This window comes from Perna viridis, chromosome 5 (assembly GCF_037379345.1).
Source record: "Perna viridis isolate PV_CMFRI_1.1 ecotype Kerala chromosome 5, ASM3737934v1, whole genome shotgun sequence".
In the NCBI taxonomy this organism is placed as follows: Eukaryota; Metazoa; Mollusca; class Bivalvia; order Mytilida; family Mytilidae; genus Perna; species Perna viridis.
The window spans coordinates 29,157,682-29,176,567 of NC_142449.1; the positions used below are offsets into that span (position 1 = coordinate 29,157,682).

Genomic DNA, 18,886 nt, shown 5'->3' on the forward strand with positions numbered 1-18,886 from the left:
TACAGGAAAACTATTTCCTGATGTTTTAAAGGCTTTTTCAAAACATCTTGCCAGCAAGTATACATAATACTTTTCAACAAAGTCATATACATATACAAATCAGTCATTTGACAACAATTTAAATGCTAAATTAAATAAAGATCTTAACATAGTATGATACATATTGGTCTGTCGAAATGTTAATTCTTGAACTCGTCGTCTTATGTTTCTTCCTTCAAGTTGGTCGAATAATTGTACCCTACTGCCTTCGTTATCGCAGAAACGTATGAATTTCTTCTTTCTTTCGTCTCGTTCCAATTAAAAGTTAACTGATGACATTTATTCGGGTCAGAACTATATACTGTGTCAAATATTTATTCATAATTCAAATTAAGAGCTATATAAAGTTTGAATGTTATGCCAACACTTCTGAATTGCTTAGGGTTCAACGTCTGTTTAATTTCCACTTAGTGATAATAAGCATTTAAAGCATACAACGCTACAATGTGTTGTTCTGAACGATTCATTAAGACGCTTCCTTGTAAATATTGTACTACAACACAGCTCTTTACCGTTTTTAATTGCCTAAGGTTATTGGTCTAATACATGTAACGTCACTTGCGAAACGTTCTTCATGTTAAAGTACGCCGATGTATACCACCATAACCACAAAAGTGAGTGAGGATCAAGAAGGACCAATGACTCAAAAAAGCAAAAACATGAAGAAACATATACCGACAAGAAACAGTGAAAAACCTGGATATGTATGTTATAATATGTAGTGCGCATTGTCAATAGAAGTGAGCAACATTTGCTCTCGAATTTTTATGTATTTAACACTCACGAGCAGCTCCAGATAGATTTTGTCCCTTTTTGTTTGGTTAAGTGGGTCTGTTTCATGTTTTATACATGTTCTTGAAATAAAAATAGTTTTCACGGATGTCAGGAAATATTGTACACATAACCTTGCGATGTCAACGATGCGCAACTGACAGCTTTGCATTAATTCCAAATTGATTGCCTTTAATATCCTGTAAAACCATAGGTATAATCTGAGCTATATTTACTCCAACGCGGGTTGCGGGTTCGTTATTTTGGATAGCCAGTGAAACAGTAGAGAAAGATGCTTAAGAACATTATTCATTTCCCGAACTGCAGCCGTTCCAGAATATGGTACCGTGGCCAGCATACCCCCTCCCCTAGAGGGATTTTTGAAGACCTATATAGCGTTCATAACACATTTCTGCCTGTTTGGCAAGGAATAAGTGCAGCGCTATCTCAGGATTAAAGAAATAGTGATGGCCGTGATGTGAAAATGACATAATTTTGTAAAAACTTAGTTTTCCAGTAAAGAAAATAACAGATGTTTGGTACCATGAAAATGCTCAGTTTTGTTTAAGCTTTAAAATGAGTCTATGATTCATAGTTTAGATTTTAAAATTAAAGCCCTACAAAATTTTCAATTGAAATTCATCGAATTTGGAGATCCTTAAAGATTTGTTTGCAAGCAGGCGTGATTTTAAAGCCTGGTTTTAATATAACAAAATCCTACTTGTTTGGTAAAATATTACTTATAATGGGGGTAAATTGACTGTCCCCCACACCCCCGCTAGTTTAGGCAATATAAGTCTATCGTATATATGAAGGAAATTGACCAATATTTTCTATGTTAATTACGATAAAACTATAAATCTCATTTTAGAGGTAAGTATGAATTATAAATGAGGCTCATGGTTTTTGTAAGTTAAAACTCATACATATAGGACTGAAGACTTAAGCCCTTCCATTAGACTTGAGTCCTTCCATTTTTCACCTAATAACAGTTAAGGCATTATAAATTTACAAAACTATACTGAAACCACACCAAACAATGTTACTATGGATTCACTTGCTATGAAACTACAAGTACAACATGAACTATGATGAAAATTGGAAATTTCAGATTTGTACATTTCAATCTTTTTTTAATTTAGTTCTGTTTCTGCAGACAGTGTAAAGTCATGACATTTCTTTTCCTGAAAAATACATTGTGTTGGTAGTAATTTATGATTATGAGTACAGACAAAAGAGACAAGTGGAAGTCTGCCCTTTACTGATTGGTTTGAATTGTTGCGTATTCCAGTAGAACTTTATTGGAGAAATATCCACTAAAACATGTTTTCAATTGTAAGGACACTTTAATTTCATCATATCTTAAGCATTTGAAACTGAAATAATACAAAATAGTTTAGCAAATATTTACAACTGAAATGAATTCAGCAAGCATGTTTAAAGCGACATTTTGTTTTTACATTTCACTGTTCAATAAGCCAGGAGACCATTGTTTACCAGTACTTCTTTTTGAAAGAACGATAGTTTTGTTTCCATTTTTCAGTTATTAATTTAAAAAAACCCAGATATTTATACTGCTGTTTTATTCTTTTGTAACACAGAAACCTACGGAACAAAAGGATGACTTGATATTCTTATGTGGAATATTCCTTGTGAGGAAAAAACAATCTTATTCGATATAGAAGGCTCCGAACTCCAAAATTACCAAACTGCCATATGAAAAAATTCTTTTTGTACATAAACTAATATTAAATGCGATCATTTCTCGATATTTTGATGACAACTTACAGTAAATTCATTAACTGTCATTTTATACTTGTTTTGTTTTTTTTTAATTTTCTGTTCATCTCTGAATAGAGGGAAACTTATAATAATGATGACTAATCAACATATTAGGTAATGTATATGTGTGTAATATAGGTCTTCCCTGGTTATACATATGATTGAGCTATTAATTTTGATACTAAAAAAGTAACCCCAAGAGTTTCAATGGAAGTAAACCAATTCATGTCGTGGATATCATCTTTTTTTAATATGTCATATAAAAAACTGGAAATACTTGTGTCAAGAGAGTGGAGTTTGAGCTGTATATGGTAAATGTTATCATTTAAGATAGAATTTGTTCTATTCTGTTTGTTATAAAGTTAGCAACTTTTTTATACCCTAATAGTAAAGAGGAAAATCTTGTCTTTATTTTGATTTCATTTTTATTAACAAAAAGAATTTGTTTTACTTGGATGACAGCAAAATGTTTTATAGATGAATACTTAGAAATGACTCTGTGGCCAACTTTAAGACCCTGGTTTCCATGACAACGTTGCATTCATTTACAGACGTATTTATGTTTCTAATGCACATATCTATCAAATTATATAAGTCTGCAAAACTCCCTCTAAAGGGGTCTGGAGTTCTTGTTCTGGCCCACGGGCTAATAGCGTATTCTTTCGGGCAAAGGAAACATTGTTTCTTTCAAACTGACACCGACCCATCGATGATATTTTGAACACTTTTTTGGAAGGGAAAATATATAACTAAAATATGCCAAATGGTGTGCTCTGATCAACGTGAAACATGGCTTCATAACAAATATCAGACACTAAATATACAGTACGATATCTTATCAAATGCAAAAAAAACCAAAAACAGAAACAGAAACTATGTATAATCAAAATTGTTTTACATTTTGGATGAATCGTATGCGGACTACACCTCAGATCTCTCATTACTTGGGTGCATCCAACAAGATCATCATCCACCTCGCATGAAAAAAAAATGCAATAGGGCCGTTATGTTGTATGAACACATTAAAAATGAAGTGGTGACGCTTGCTAATCGTAAGGATGGCTTCAAACTAACTTTCAATAATTATCTTATTACTAAACTACATGTACCAGCAGAAACGCCTGAAATCATTTTTTGCAATTAATTTATACAGAAAAAATAATTAAATATTTCCTGGTACTTTAGAGGCTTTTTCCTAAAATACTATATTCAAATATATATATACATATTACTATTCAACACAATCATACGGATATACACATTGGACTATCAATAGGTACATGTTAGATTTTCTCAGATTACATTTTCTTTTTGCTGACTATATATGACACATAGGGAATTATTGTAATACGTTGTAAATTAAAATATCATTATCGTTCCGTAAGAATAGTTCATTAAAAATATAAAGTTTGTAAATGTAATAGTAATATTACAGGTAATGATGATGACTCATCACAAGTACTTTAGTACTTTAGTATTTGGAGTAGAATAAGGAAGAACTGCAAGATCTTCTAACAATATCAGTGTTGAGAGTGGAAGCATTATGATGATGAACTTACTATATAAACTGCTGCTTTTGCATGGTAAGTGTATCAACTAAATTTTAAGGCTTAAAAAAACAGTTGTCTGTAATGAAACGTAGCATGAAATCCGTTAGTCTGCCTAAATTTTCAATCTTCCTCTTGTCTCTGGTAAAACTATGCGAGTACCTTCAAATATATTTTTGCTGCTTGACCCTATATAGTCAAAGTATATAAAAGGTGAGCTGATGAAAAAGCAATTTAATGATAGTGGTCGGAACACATTTAACGTTCCGCTAAAGTCAAAATCTAGGACATTTCGTATTCAAAACTTTTCATTCATAGTTTTAGTGATTCATTAAATGTAGCATTTGAACTTTGCTAAATACATCTTAATATGATTAATGACATATTATATGTACCGATACCCCCTATTATGTGCGTTACATCTGATTTTTAATGATTTTATGTACTGGTTACTGAACTACCGGTTGAGAACATCCGTGCATTACAAATTATCGTTTTCAAACTAAAAACAAGAAACTAATGATAAAAAAATAAAACTGAGATTAAGAGAGCACTTTTCTTCATCCTGAAGATGGATTAAAATAAAACGTCATGTTTTTCAGTCATTATATAATTATTCGAATTATATAAACAAATGTCGGTATGGTCAAACAATCATTCCTGTTATTCGTAACTGAAGTTACTTTCTCTTATGATTATCATCCTTTCATTTTTATACCTGTGAAATGAAGGCTTTAGCTCTTGACACCATCGAAATCAATTTTTAGATACGTACAGATTTTGCTTTTGTGCGGTTTTGTTTAAAATTACGCATCCAAACGCATGTTTCCACTGAACAGATGCATGTATCCCCTTACGGTATATTTAATGTATATTATGCCAAGGTTGACTTCAGAATGTCTATTTCACCTATCTCACTTTAATATTTACAAGGTGTAATGAAGATGTCTGAAGGCAAACCTCTAAATGAACACATAAAATACGTAAATATCGGAGAAACAGTCGTACTGGAGTGTTATAGGTCACACCTTAAAATTGAGAAAGCAGTATGGCGAAAAGGAGAATTTACGCTTTTCCAGGAATCATATTTAAATCCCGATGTTGTAGAAACTTACAAATACAGCATTGTTGGTAACCATAAGGAAGGCCAGTACTTTTTAAAAATCCATAATATAACAGAAGAAGATCTACAGAGCTATTTCTGTGAAACAGAAACAGAAAAGGGTCTCGTTGAGAAACAGATACGCTTATCATTGAGTCAAAGAACAACCTACTGTGAGTATAGTTTCGTTGAATGTGATGTTTTGTAATGATTAAGCATCGGTTTGATGAACAAAAATGACAAAAACGAAATGTAAATGACTTCTGCCATTAGTCATTAGTATGACTCATTAGTCCTTTGGCGAACAGCCTATAATATTCCCTAACCAACGTTTTGACTTCTTAATGATTTTCAAGTACCTATATACCTACACTCTTTTTTTTAAATTAACCATTGGCTGATGACTTAAACATACTTGGATATGACTACTGAATTAACCTAACATAGACATAAGGTATTTTCAGATAGCTAAATGTGTCTTATATAACACCTTATATATTTTGAATAATATATATCGTCAATGAAAGACACATTTAAAAAGGAACGAGGAACCAAAATGCACACAAAAAAACGAATAAAACTTAATAAAACGCAGAAAGTTGGGCAAACGTTTTCGCCGTACAGCCTTAATGAAGGGCAAACAAACCTAAATGTGAAGAGACTTCTGTCGATCCAAACTATAAAAGATATATTTGTGATTGGATGTAAGAATAAAAATACTACCTTGAAAAGCAAAATAAATGAATGAATTAATATTCCAATTTAATCGAATTGTCAAAAAAAAAGCACTGCAGATTTTGCCACCAAATGAACTAAAAAGGTTTATTTCATGACTAAAGGTGCAAATTTTGGACATCTCAAATTTATTGATCACACCAATTTTGTTTAGGGGGGGGGGGAATCCCGACATAGTCTTGCTCCTCTTTTTTTCATACAGTGAAAACAAATAATGTCAACTACTTTCTCAAAATTTCTCAAGTTCGCCTTGCGTTCACCTATGATATTGTCAAGTGTTAATTTTACGCACTTGCAACAATGGTGGATACCGCTAGCAGAGCAGAACATGATTTCTCGTCCGGGGCAAACTACCTCACTTCTGGTTTTAATGTGGAAGTTCGTAATGCAAGAGCATTTTATATCATTTGTGCGTTGTTTAGTTTTTTTCTAATTTTTTTTATTATTTTTTTTTCTATTTTGCTTATTCCATTGGTTTCTTTTTGTGTCTTGTTTGGGTTTGTGTCTGTATTCTGTTGATATCCACTGTCTTTAAATTGACCTTTTATTTTGATATTTCGGTATTTGTGTTGAAATTATTCTTAAAAGTATCATTAAAGTATCAAATAATGAAACTACAAAATAATATTTCTTTCGGGAATCATTGTGTGATCTTGAAATCGTGATAAATCTTTATCATGCATTATTGCTCAATTTGCTTTTTATGAATTTGAGAAACAAGCATGTTTTCCTATACAGTTAGAATTGCAGACTTACATCTGAGTCGACGATTGTAAAAGTATATTATGATATACATTTAATGTGCAAGATGATTTCATATCATATTATTGTTTTAAAAGCGTTTGTAAAATATACACTATCAGAATTCCGTTCTGTGATAAGTTTTATTACTATTTGTTAACATGCTCTAAGGATATTACTCGCCTGGTATCCGGCAGGATATTAATTAAATACACGTAAGTGTATAAAACAAATATTCATTTTTACAAATTTAAACTTTACCTGAACCCTTTTTCGAAGCTCAAAAAAGTTTTTTTATATTTTTTTTGTCACCAATAAAACACTCGAATAGAAGATTTCGTTCACTAACCATATTATAAACAAGGCCCACGATTACTTGGTATATCCGGCTATAAGTCTCAAGTGTTCCGAAATTAGATATCTAGAATGACCCTGAATTAGATTCAAGTATGAGTTAAATGAGGAAGAGGCTCAATTAAAATGATTAGGAGGTACATCCAATGCATTAAATAATTTGAATATTGATTTCTAAATTATAGACAAATTTGATGAGTCATTTGCATTTACACTTCTTCTTAAAAGCTTCCATATCTTGAAGGATGAAGTGTTAGGGTACATTACACCAATATGATCAAAATGTTGTTTATTGGATATCGACAACAGAAAACGAAGCGTCAGCTATGGAATGATTCATATATATCAAAATTCAAAAACATGGCCTATACGTTAACACATGAAAAAGAGACGATCTACATACACAATATAGCGAACCTGATAAAATGAATACACATAAAAACTGTAGATAAGATAAAAATGAATCACTAGCAAGTATCTGAAACAGCTTGAAATTTTTTTATTTAGTTATGTAAAATGTATTTTTATAAAATATATATGTGCATACTAAACTGGTACTTTGTTTCTACAAATTGCTATAAATTAAAACCTTGGACATTTTCGATTTTCTTTGCTATGCGTAAAACATGGGTGTGAAAAAAAAGGAATCAAATACTAAAACAGCGCTAAGAATACTGAAATACCATTATAGTTTCCCTAAACACTTAACGTACAAAAGCGGGTTTGGAACATTAAGTTTTACTGTAAAAAAAAATAATATGTGTACATTTATATTAGCGCCGAACAAATATAAATCAAATGTAGAAGTTACCTGACAATTACATATTTTAGGTGGTCTGGCAACTTTTAAAGAATACGGTTCCATTTCGTTTCTGAGGAGGTCCCTTCTTAATTGAAAATTTCAAAGTTAATAAACATTGACACACGAAATGCGTAGTTGTTTGACATTAACAACAATTACATATTCATTCGGTGTCAAATTTACGTTAGGCATGTCAAAAGGCTGAATTTATCATTACATTTGTCACTTCTAAATACAGATGCTACTAACCAAAGATAACAAATATTTTACTATACTTTAGCACCATATTTGATGCATGGAATGCTGCATCGATGTTAAGGGTTTTTAAAGTTCATTACATTATATGTCGGATGTGGTTAGGGCCATACAAGTCAGATTACAACTTTATGACAAAACTGATGATTTTGAGCAACTCGGCGGGTGTTTCTAGAAAAGCAGGGGACGCTTACCCTACCAGTGTACCTGGTCCATGGTCCCAGGTTTTTAGTGGAGTCCGAGTTGCTCATTGGCTTTTGTTACTTTGTATGTATGATTTTAGTTAATTTATGTTCTTTGTTGTGTATGTCTGTTTTCCATGTCTGGTCTTTGTCCCTTGATTACATTCCTTTAATTGCCGCTATGACCTTGGTTCCTTTGATTACTCTTTGACTAACTGTAAACGTCTCATTTCTAAGAGGCAATAGCAACACCTCAAGTCCATGGAGTACACTTTTGATCAGGTAATGTCGAGCCTGAGATCTGTAAACGGGCTTTCTTCGTAGAGCACAAATATAGTGGCAAAAGATTCTGAATCAGTTGTATAAGTCTTTGTTAAGATCATCACAGTAGAAGTTTTTCGGTCATCTTCACAATTTGATTGACCGATATAAAGTTTCTATTTCACAGAAAGGGAAATATATAGTCAGATCGATTCCACGTCTTATTGGATTGACAACGTCACCATACTTGCCAATCACCAGCTTCAGTAGTGTAGTTATTTTTTTACAATCCACGTCTGAAGAGTACGAGAGGTCATGTTAAAGGACATACGAGGTAGATCTTATGACTCACAACGCATTTTTTATCACACTACAACCATGTTAAGGCGTTGATATATACACATATTATCTTCATTTTCTTTGAAGTTTATGTTCAACTTTTTACTTTTTATAGTTTGCATTGTCCTTTGTATTGCTGGATTTTCTTTTTTCACCATTGACATTTAATGTATAATTTTTGACAATTCCTTCTACAAATATTTAGGAAAACTGTTGTTTTTTAAGTAGTAGATGATTATTTGTTGTCTTTTTATTATCATTATAGTTTATACCACCATTGTCGAGAGTGATTTTACAAGTGCATTTGAAATACAAACAACCGACAAATTCGGTGAGTAACATTCTTTCATTTTCGTTTGTCATAACACCTACATAAAGTACTGAGATGTTACAATAGTGTATGATTAATGTACATGTATCTAGAGAGTGAACTCAACATGTTCTTTTGTAACACATTGTTGATGTAAAACATGAATGTAATTTTTTTTTCAGCCTTAAATAGTACTTTTACGCATATCTTAAAGTAAGATATCACACGTTTAAGACGATTTACTCACATGTAGGACAACAAAGTTCAAATATTTTTTTAACACGAGCCCTTGTTTCCGATGCATTGACGTAATTTTTGTTGATATACATAATTGTAAGCCATTAATTTTACTTCATTAACACAGCATTGGCACTAATGACATTTCAAGATCGCTTCCTTTTATTATTAAAGTTGTATAAAGGAGAAATAAATAACATATGACATTATTGTTTTCCATACACTTAATGTACAAATGCGTTATTTGAAACTCTTCTTGGGTTTTACATGTACTTAAAATGTGTATTATATAAAAGATTAACGACAAACAAGTAAAATCAATTAATGATGTCTCCCGCCAGTCACATTATTAAGGAAGCTTGAAGCAACATTTTAGGAGAATTCTCGTTTATTGACCTAACTCTCGGACGTGACATTTTTCACATAAGCATGTATTGTTTATTCAGTGAAATACACCAGTGATGTTCTTTGAAATAACCTGATAGCCTTTATCGAAAACCAACAATTCACTATTTAAAAAGAACTGATATAACATAGATAACAGCTTGGATAGACTTGCAATTGTTTTTTTTACATACTATTGTGTTGAGTAAACGTAAAATCAAGCAGACTTTAATTCATATTATATCATGTATTAATCTGGTCAATTCGGGGTTTGACAATACTCAAAGTGATATCGTTAATTTGTTTGAATTAAAATTAATTTCACAAAAGATGAGCATTTAAATAGAAATATAATGATAAATTACGAAAACCAGCTATGGCGGACGTACAATTCGAAGCAGTTTAGTCCCCAAGAACAAGAATGATAGAGACAAAATGGTCCTTAGAAGTCAGTTCTCTCAGCTTAGAACAGTTTTTCTTGAGCTGTACATCCCAGCTTTTCCAGCAACTGTCAATTCACATGCAATTAAGGCAGTCTCTCACACAACCATCAAGCCAACTAACCTTACAATGAAGTGCTGAAAGTGGTAAAGGCAATGGACCATCAAGTCACAACAGAGATTTTGATGAGGTCCAAAAAGAATGTTGAGCACTATATGTAAATGTGCCTTCCGGAAAACTGCAAAAGGTTTTACATGATGAAACCTTGTAAGTGCAGGTGAAGTGATTTTGATTATTATCTATAAGAAGGTTGGATACCATATGTAGATGTGCATGTAGGAGTATGACTACTGACATAGGACAACAGAAGAAGGTAATACAACTTTAGGGTTTTACATGTAATAGCTTCGTACACACAGCTCTGCCTATACTACTCAATAGATTTAATGACATTGTGAAGGAAGTTTTTTTTCGACAAAGACATAAAGTGAATAAAGAAATATATAATTTCAGTCGAGGGATTTCAAAAGAAGATACTGTAACTTAATTACAGATTATAGTACACTGATCACGAGATTTTGATTAAATTTTAAAGGATAGTTGTGGCATCATATATAGATTCACATGAAGAAATATACTATTGATTATTATTCTAAGACTTTAAAAGGAGAAAAACCAACTTAGATCGTTTTTGTTATACATAATCGCTTCAATTAGCATATTTTATTCTGAATGGCTAAAGAATTTCAATAATGGTTTAGGGTAGTTGGACATCATTTGTAGACGACCCTAAACTGCTCCAAGAATTTTTATATGTCATAGAAGGCTTGACATCATATATATATGTGCATAAAGGAGTATAAGTACTTACCGGGGACTCCAAATAAAGCAGAACTTTTTACTAATACTTTTTGCATTTAACATTTTACTTCATTTGCTGTTGACAATTCATTTTGTTATATATTTCAAGTGAATTTTTAAATTTGCAATCTTCGGTTCATAATCACACATCATGTTTTTATAATTAGAAGACATACCAGGAGTACTCATCTATGTTATAGTGTGCTTTGTCTGCTTCGTAACCTTTGTAGTAGTGTCATGTGTAATACAAAAGTATCAACATGTTTGAATCAATTCAATATATATGCTACTTTTGACAGAACTGAAAATTCAACTAATTTATATGAAAATATGTATTGTAATGTTTTATTTACTTGTTTTATAACCATGTTTGTTTCATCAATTTTAAGCTCTTAGTTTTTTTAAAGCTGCGATATGCTGTCATTTAATCTCGAGAGAAAGTTCTTTGTTTTTTTAGCGAAAGGAATAATAGTAGGAGGACTTTACTTAACAACAAGTTTTCAATTTGGTAATTGTTACTTTCACACATTTCAAAAAATATGTATATATAAGTATATCCAAAGTAAAATGTGTATGCAATGGACAACAAAAGTGGCGAAAATAATATTTTGTATATATTGCAAATAAAAGTATGTTCAACTATCTTATTGTAGTATTTTGACTAGCCTAATACGCAGTTGCACATGTTTTCGGCCAACTTTTGTCAATTTTCTTACATGTAAAAGGCTCTTATTCCTTTCACCAGAATCGTTATTTCCTCTGCTGTTGTCCCATGAAATGCACCCGGAAAATGCATTTATTTAAAAAAAAAATATTCGTAAAAAGCACGACTTAGAAGTCCTGATGGCATTGTCATTTGCTTAACACTATAAAAAAGTTCCAAAAATAGACCGTTTGGACATGTATTTTTCGGTATTGTATTTCGATTATATTTTGTTCTCCCAATTTTTTAATATTTATTATATTTTGATATATATTCAATTTTATAATGTACAGATGAAACGAGATATTTTTTTAAAAGATGAGAATCCAGTTCATAACTTTTGACATGTTGTTTTGAGTTTGTCAAGATACCTATTTTTCAATTTGTACCAATTTACAAACAAAAAGACCAAAAAAGTACACATATACTTTTAATTACTTTATAGTCCATGACAACGCCGGAAAAGGAACTTTTTAAAAAACGCTCTAGAAATTTCAAACCTTATGTATAGGTAAATAGTAAACAATATTACAACGACCTATTCTGTTCATATATAAATATCCAAGAAATGATAAAAAAACTATAGGTTTGAAGCTTCTTTTTGATAATTTATTTGGTACGTAACGTTTTTTTTTAAATACAAAGACGCTTGCAATCCAAGACGATATTCTAGACGAAGTGAAACTTAAAATAATACAGCGTGATAATCATCCAAATAAATCCCTTACGAATCGCGAACACTAATCCGATCCATAATCAAATCAAGTTCAAAATAAATCTGGCAAAATAGATATTACACCACAGGACTACCTGGTATCGCAATGGTCATGACTTGGTACAGACATTTCAAACGAAATGTTGGGTTAAATCTAGGTTTATGACACTCATGATGCAGTGTATGAACAAAATTCTCCGTGATTCGATTAACAAAGCATCACGGTGCGGCAAAAATGTACACACTGTAATTGTTTGGTCCTTACGTAGATGTATTGTCAGATTACCCAGGGGGTCCTATGCATGTATACCAGTCACATGCATGAAACGGAATACCCACTTTTGAGCCTGTTACATCTCGAAATTTTGTTTTCATATCGTTATCTATATTTATTAGTCTCCATTACCTTATGTGATTTTGATAAGTCTATTGATTACCTTGCCTTTTCGTTGGACAATGATAGACCACTACGAATTAATGTCTCAGAGAATGGAAATAGTTAATGGACAATAATCAACAGCCGAATGTTAAAAGTCAATGTTTTTTTTTAAGAAACACCGAGAGATCAAATGTTATCAAATCCACTGTTGTACAATAGAATAACAAAACAATGCACAGTGAAACAAATAATTAATAAGTTACAGGAAGTGCAGAATGAAAGTTAATTAAAGCTTCATATATCAGCATCATACAATGAAATGGGTTCTTTCAACCTGTTTCTTCCCTTGCTTGTCATGCAAGATGTGATTACGCATCATTAAAAGGACCTTTACATCAAAATATAATACCAAAAAAGTGAAAACAATATTCGGGTTTTCACAGGTTTATTTGATACTTGTTGATAGTTAATGCCGAATCTAGATCTTGCAAATTTTAAATGATAACTTAAGTCTTAGATATATTACTGAAATTTACCAAGTTTGACAGTGTACAAAATATAACACCTAATAATGTTACTAGCTGCTGATGACTTGCCTAAAAGTACATATGCATATAGAAACAGATAGAAACGACCATAAACAGAGAATTCATAACTATCAACAAGGTGTGCTGCAGTTCCCATGTCAGCTAAAGCATTTAAAGCAGACATAAGTTCAACTACTACTTAGGTTGCAAATTACTACAAGAGACAGTGTTGCGCAATGGCGTATATAAATAGTAGATTGAAAACAGTCAAGAATAAAAAATATTTACCCTTTCACTATTATACATATATAATTTAATAATATTTCCAATTTTGAACATTTTGCAGTCAATGTTAGATTGAAACAATATTTTCATTCGGTATACTCTTTCACCTGGACCTTCTAATACAAATATTTTTGCAATTATAAAGCAATCAAAAATAAAGATATATAGGCATTGTTCATGAGATTATATCGCGGGTAAGATTAGTTGTTATCTTCATGAACGTGTTTTTAGAGTGATAACTATGGTAACGGACACCCAATCTTTTACAGTTTCATTTTTTTTTTTTTTTTTGGGAGGGGGGGGGGGAGTATCTGAAATAATAAGTCATTTCAAATCAATTCTGGACTTGAGTAAGGATTGCAGATAAAAGACATAAATAACAAAATGATGGAACTGTTGCGTTTTGTGAACTACTTGGGAATCTGGAAAAACGTAATTAATATTTTTTTTCAAAATAATGCAGAGAATTTGTTAATTTGTTTTTGTTTGTTTATTTGGCATGGGTTGTATAGATCATACCACAGAACCAGATATTAGTTTAACAACTGGTATCTCAGGAACACATGAGGAAGAGACGTTTTTATCAGGTGAGAACTGTTCTTTCAAATATATACTCCTTGTAATTAATCTATGTAAGTTTACGTTTTTACTGAGAATACGATTAGTTTGTGCATAAGTTATATATAAAACAACATCGTCGATTTTTTGTTTTAAGTCAAATATCACGCAATTTCATTCACAAAATATTGCGTTGGCGTGACAATAAAAAGATTTATAATTTATATTCATGTTTATCAATTACTTTTCTAGGCCTGAAAATGTATGAAAAATTCGTACTTTTTGGTATGGCAGGAGCAGGTTTTGTCCTTTTGTTGGCTTTATGTATCACCTGGAATATATGCATTAGTCGAAAATACAAGGCTGATATAATCAGAGCACGAACTGAACCGATAGAACAAAGTAATCAAACAGATCTACAAAGTACAATACAAACTTCTTCATATGATTATATTGATGTCAACAATTTACTGAGCAATACTGATCTATTTCAAAGCATTGTTTCGAGAGTGTCAAACCGGGATTCTAGAGCCGTAAATAGTATTGCGTCTTCTGAGAGATCCTATGTCGAACGTGTGGACCACATAATAGATGTGCAACTTCATACGTACCAATCTATGATAAAAATAAACAATGCAGAAGCAGTCCATCATTACGTGGAGATAAACAACTCCAAAGCTCCTTCTTTTGTCTTTTGGTCATCTGAATGTGGAAGAATACATCATCGAAATTCTCTTGGCGACTTAAAAAATATTTATGGTGGCATAGAAACGTCTTGTAAAAAGAGAGCCAATTGCAATTCTTGGCCACAGGAATTCAGAACAAAATGCAAAGAAAGTGTGGTTAAAAAAACATTCTCAGTCAGTCAAATCCCACAAGACAGTATAAATCCAGAAAAACGATAACATGTTTGTGTGGATCGTCTATTAGAGTAACAACCAGCAACAAAAGCCATACCAACACTATTGATCTGGTGACTCGTGATGGAGTAGCAAATTTAGACTATTCTCTGGTCAGCTTTAATAGGTTTGACATTACTGCAAAACCTGTTAATTTACAAATCTGTAGCGCCAATTATTGTACTGGTCCTAGAATTTATTTAACTGACAGGATTTTAGAAAATAATTAGCAAAATTATAAATATCCTTCCGGGTAGAGTTCCTTCAAATGTAAAGAAGATTTTTTTAGTTTCATTTTATTATTTTCAGTAGAAAAGGAAGTTATGTTATGACTCTCATCCAAACGGTTCTTTTAACGACATATTAAGATGAAGCACAATAAGCTTGAACTTTACTACTTTAATATTATGTTGGATAACAAATCGGATGATAGTATCATCCAATTCAGCCGTTTCATATCTACGAAGATTTTTTCCCATTTTTTTGTTATTTATTATGTACATTGAGTTTTATAAAATCAAATTAAGTCTTTTTTTCAAATTTACGTAAATTGTTCTTTATGTGGGTTATATCTAAATATACACAATCTAAAATCCGCACAGTACTGAGGATTCGTATGTATCAAAACACTATGTTGAAACAAAAGCATCAACCGAACATTTTTGTACTATAAAACCGGAGGACTAATTCATTAAACCATCTTTCACAGAAGAAGAATGTGCCAAGATGTACAGCAGGTATTTCTTATTATCCCCTGCGGTGTAAAAAGTATTCTTGAATACGCAACATTTGCTGAGAAATTGTATTTATATGTTTTTTTTTTGTTTTGTTTTGTTTTGTTTTTTTTTTTTTTTTGTTTTTAATTTATTTTGCATACACAATGCCATTCCGTGATTAGAAAGTTAACACACAATTTATTACGATTCTTTAAAACTTGTGGATTGAGCTTAACTTTTAAAATTTGTAGCAAAGATCAAATCTGTAAATATAAAACATTGATTCGCTGCTTTTTCGAAAATAAAACATATGTTGTGTAAAAAACAATATAGTTTAATAATTAGGTCATTAAAAAGGTCACAATGTAATGATCCTGCTTTGCTATCCAAAACAGTTGTATTGCGTTACAGTTTATAAGTTATAACCGATACATAACTTGAATGAAAACATATATGTCATGGCGTGTCTTGTAACCAACAAAACGCATATGAAAATATATACGACGGTTGCTTGACAATAAATAACACATTGTTTGAATACTTAAAAAATGTACTTTATATTTCTTTCATGCAAAAACAATAATGAAAAAAGTGTTATTATATCCGATTTCATAAGAACATTAGTAATGTAAAATTTCATCTGTATGAGAATGTGAAACCTATATAGAAAACGCGGTTTATATAGAAATAACCAATTTCATAAAACCAGATTTTTTTTTAATTTACGATCGGGTTAAAACGGACGTTCACTTCCAAACAGGAAAAAAAACAGAGACTGCGTTCATGGTGATTTAACCTTGATAATTCTAAAATTGGAATACAATTGATTTAGATTTACACAAAATTACTGATTAAGAAACGTCTCGTAATATTCGATTTCATAAAAAAAAACTAGTATTTGAACCCTATACAGATAACGCGGTTTATACAAATGTATAGAAAAAACAAATTGCATTAAACGAGTATTTAGCTTTGCATTTACAGTTTTGTTTTAATTCACGACCGGGTTAATACGGACGTTCACTTCCAGTAGGAAATAACAGTGTCTCCGTTCATGGTGAATTTACTGTGAGAAGTCTGGAATTAATTAGTATTTAGCTAATTTTACACAAAAATACTAATATTTTTCACAAGTCTGCTTTTTAATGAGGAAGTTATATTTTTTGCAACTAGAGACATATTTTACTATTGTAATTAAAGTATTTGATGATAATAATGTCGGCCCGATATTTTCATATGAGTTAATTCTTTTTTTTCAACATATTCACAATTTGATACACTTTATACACTAATCTCGAGTCTGAAATCTCAAAGATAATAATTTCCTATTGCAACATTCATACTGTTTGATATTATTGCGATAGACTTTTGAACCTTATGATTCTCAGTTTCAACTATCATTTCATTAATTCAAGTTTGAAAGGCTGCAGTTGAATCTGGAGGGCAAAGGCAATTTCAATATTTGTTTTCTAATCCTCGACATCTAGTTCGCATTTATAAAAGTGGTATAATCACAATTTTCTCGGAATGGGTTAGAAGCCACATTTAAACATTCATTTCCCTAATCAACATCCATTTCAATACTTCCAATTTTGGCTTACATTACAGTGAAAGAGTAATCAAGGGAACCAAGGTTATAGCGGTAATCAAAAGAATGTAATCCAGGGACAAAGACCAGACATGGAAAATAGACATACACAACAAAAAACATAAAGTAACTAAAATCATACATACAAAGTAACAAAAGTAAATGAGCAGCTCGGACTCTACTAAAAACTGTGAGCATTGACCAGGTTCACTGGTAGGGAAAGAGTTCTCTGCTTTTCTAGAAACATCCGCCGAGTTGCTCTTAAAAAGGCAAGTACGGGGTAGACAAACGTGGAAGAAAAGTATAACCCGTTTTCATAGTGCAGATGGATATAACATAACGACCCACGAGTTCATGATGACAACCAAAAAACTTATGTAATGATGACTTCAATCTAGTAAGTCTATTTGTTTGAGTTCTTGCGCGATACAAACAGTCTACGTAGTTTCGGCAAGCTCTGGCATAACGCATCAGTCTTAAGGCTTAACGTATGAGGGCTTAAAAACAAATCCATTTCACATTTTATGTTAGAAACTTCTTATTTGTTTGACCAAAACATTGAAAATTCCTCTAAAGTATATATATTTTTTTAATTTCTCAGAACTGTACCTAAATAGGAAACAACTACACATCGTTAATGAAAGCCTCAAGTGTTTTCGTGGAAATTTGTTTTTACAGCAATATTTTTTTCTTCCTTTCGATTAAACACTTAAACAGGCATCTAATGAGGCAGAAGAAAAGTTAGCATCCATCTTAATCACTGAAAATGGTGTGTATTTTAATATTGACAATATCTGTTCATTGCATATTATGTTTTGACTACAGACACAATATGCGATTAACAGGAATCCACTAGACCAATAGAAACTTAGATGAAATTGAATTTTACAGAAATCGGTTAAGGGGGCCATTTTATTTCGGCTGACCCCGTGCAGGTCCGGGTGTCAAAAGAATAGGCCCGCAGCAGCGCTAAGCTTGTTCTAAAAGGCGACAAAATAGTGCTCAGAAACCTAGCCGGGGGCTAGGCGCTCTGTCCACAGAGCAACTGGGATGTGTGCACCAGGTGGTGGAATGGGGTATCCTTGGCGTGTTACATGCTGGGGTTAAATGGCTATAATACGGAAAACCTGACCGCAAGCCATAGTGGTGCACCGTGTTGGGAAAGATGCCACGTTCCTCGCACGTTTAAGAACCCAGATGTGGTATTCGATAGGAGTAGGAACTTTTGTGCTCCGCCACAAGAGGCAAAATTGCCCAAACCTACCCATCCCTCCCTTTTATTTTGTCGCAATCAAAATGTGTCGACCCCATTCTCCTCGTGTCCCATCCCCTTTTCATTTTATCATCATCATCACTTCATGTTCATTTTATCA

The 18,886-nt window shown here is 32.0% G+C and overlaps 1 protein-coding gene across 3 annotated transcripts; it reads left to right on the forward strand.

Moving 5' to 3' along the window:
- The first annotated feature begins 3,841 nt into the window (after positions 1–3,841).
- On the forward strand, positions 3,842–15,749 carry LOC148616996 (uncharacterized). 3 transcript variants are annotated; one of them, XM_088584221.1, is made up of 6 exons: positions 3,842–3,868; positions 4,028–4,175; positions 5,073–5,414; positions 9,176–9,241; positions 14,265–14,339; positions 14,563–15,749. In XM_088584221.1, the coding sequence occupies exons 2-6, from the start codon at positions 4,136–4,138 to the stop codon at positions 15,213–15,215; spliced, it is 1,176 nt and encodes a 391-aa protein (XP_088440347.1). In that variant the 5' UTR covers positions 3,842–3,868; positions 4,028–4,135; the 3' UTR covers positions 15,216–15,749. The 3 variants fall into 3 exon arrangements, with proteins under 3 accessions (XP_088440347.1, XP_088440349.1, XP_088440348.1); XM_088584223.1 differs by having other exon boundaries at positions 5,247–5,414; XM_088584222.1 differs by lacking the exon at positions 3,842–3,868 and having other exon boundaries at positions 3,983–4,175.
- The last annotated feature ends 3,137 nt before the right edge of the window (positions 15,750–18,886 follow it).

Excerpts from the sequence above, each read along its gene's own strand:
- LOC148616996 (XM_088584221.1), top strand. The coding sequence starts at position 4,136 with ATGATGATGAACTTACTATATAAACTGCTGCTTTTGCATG. Across the intron at positions 9,242-14,264 it reads ACAAACAACCGACAAATTCG|ATCATACCACAGAACCAGAT; the intron begins GTGAGTAACATT and ends TGGGTTGTATAG. Across the intron at positions 14,340-14,562 it reads GGAAGAGACGTTTTTATCAG|GCCTGAAAATGTATGAAAAA; the intron begins GTGAGAACTGTT and ends TTACTTTTCTAG.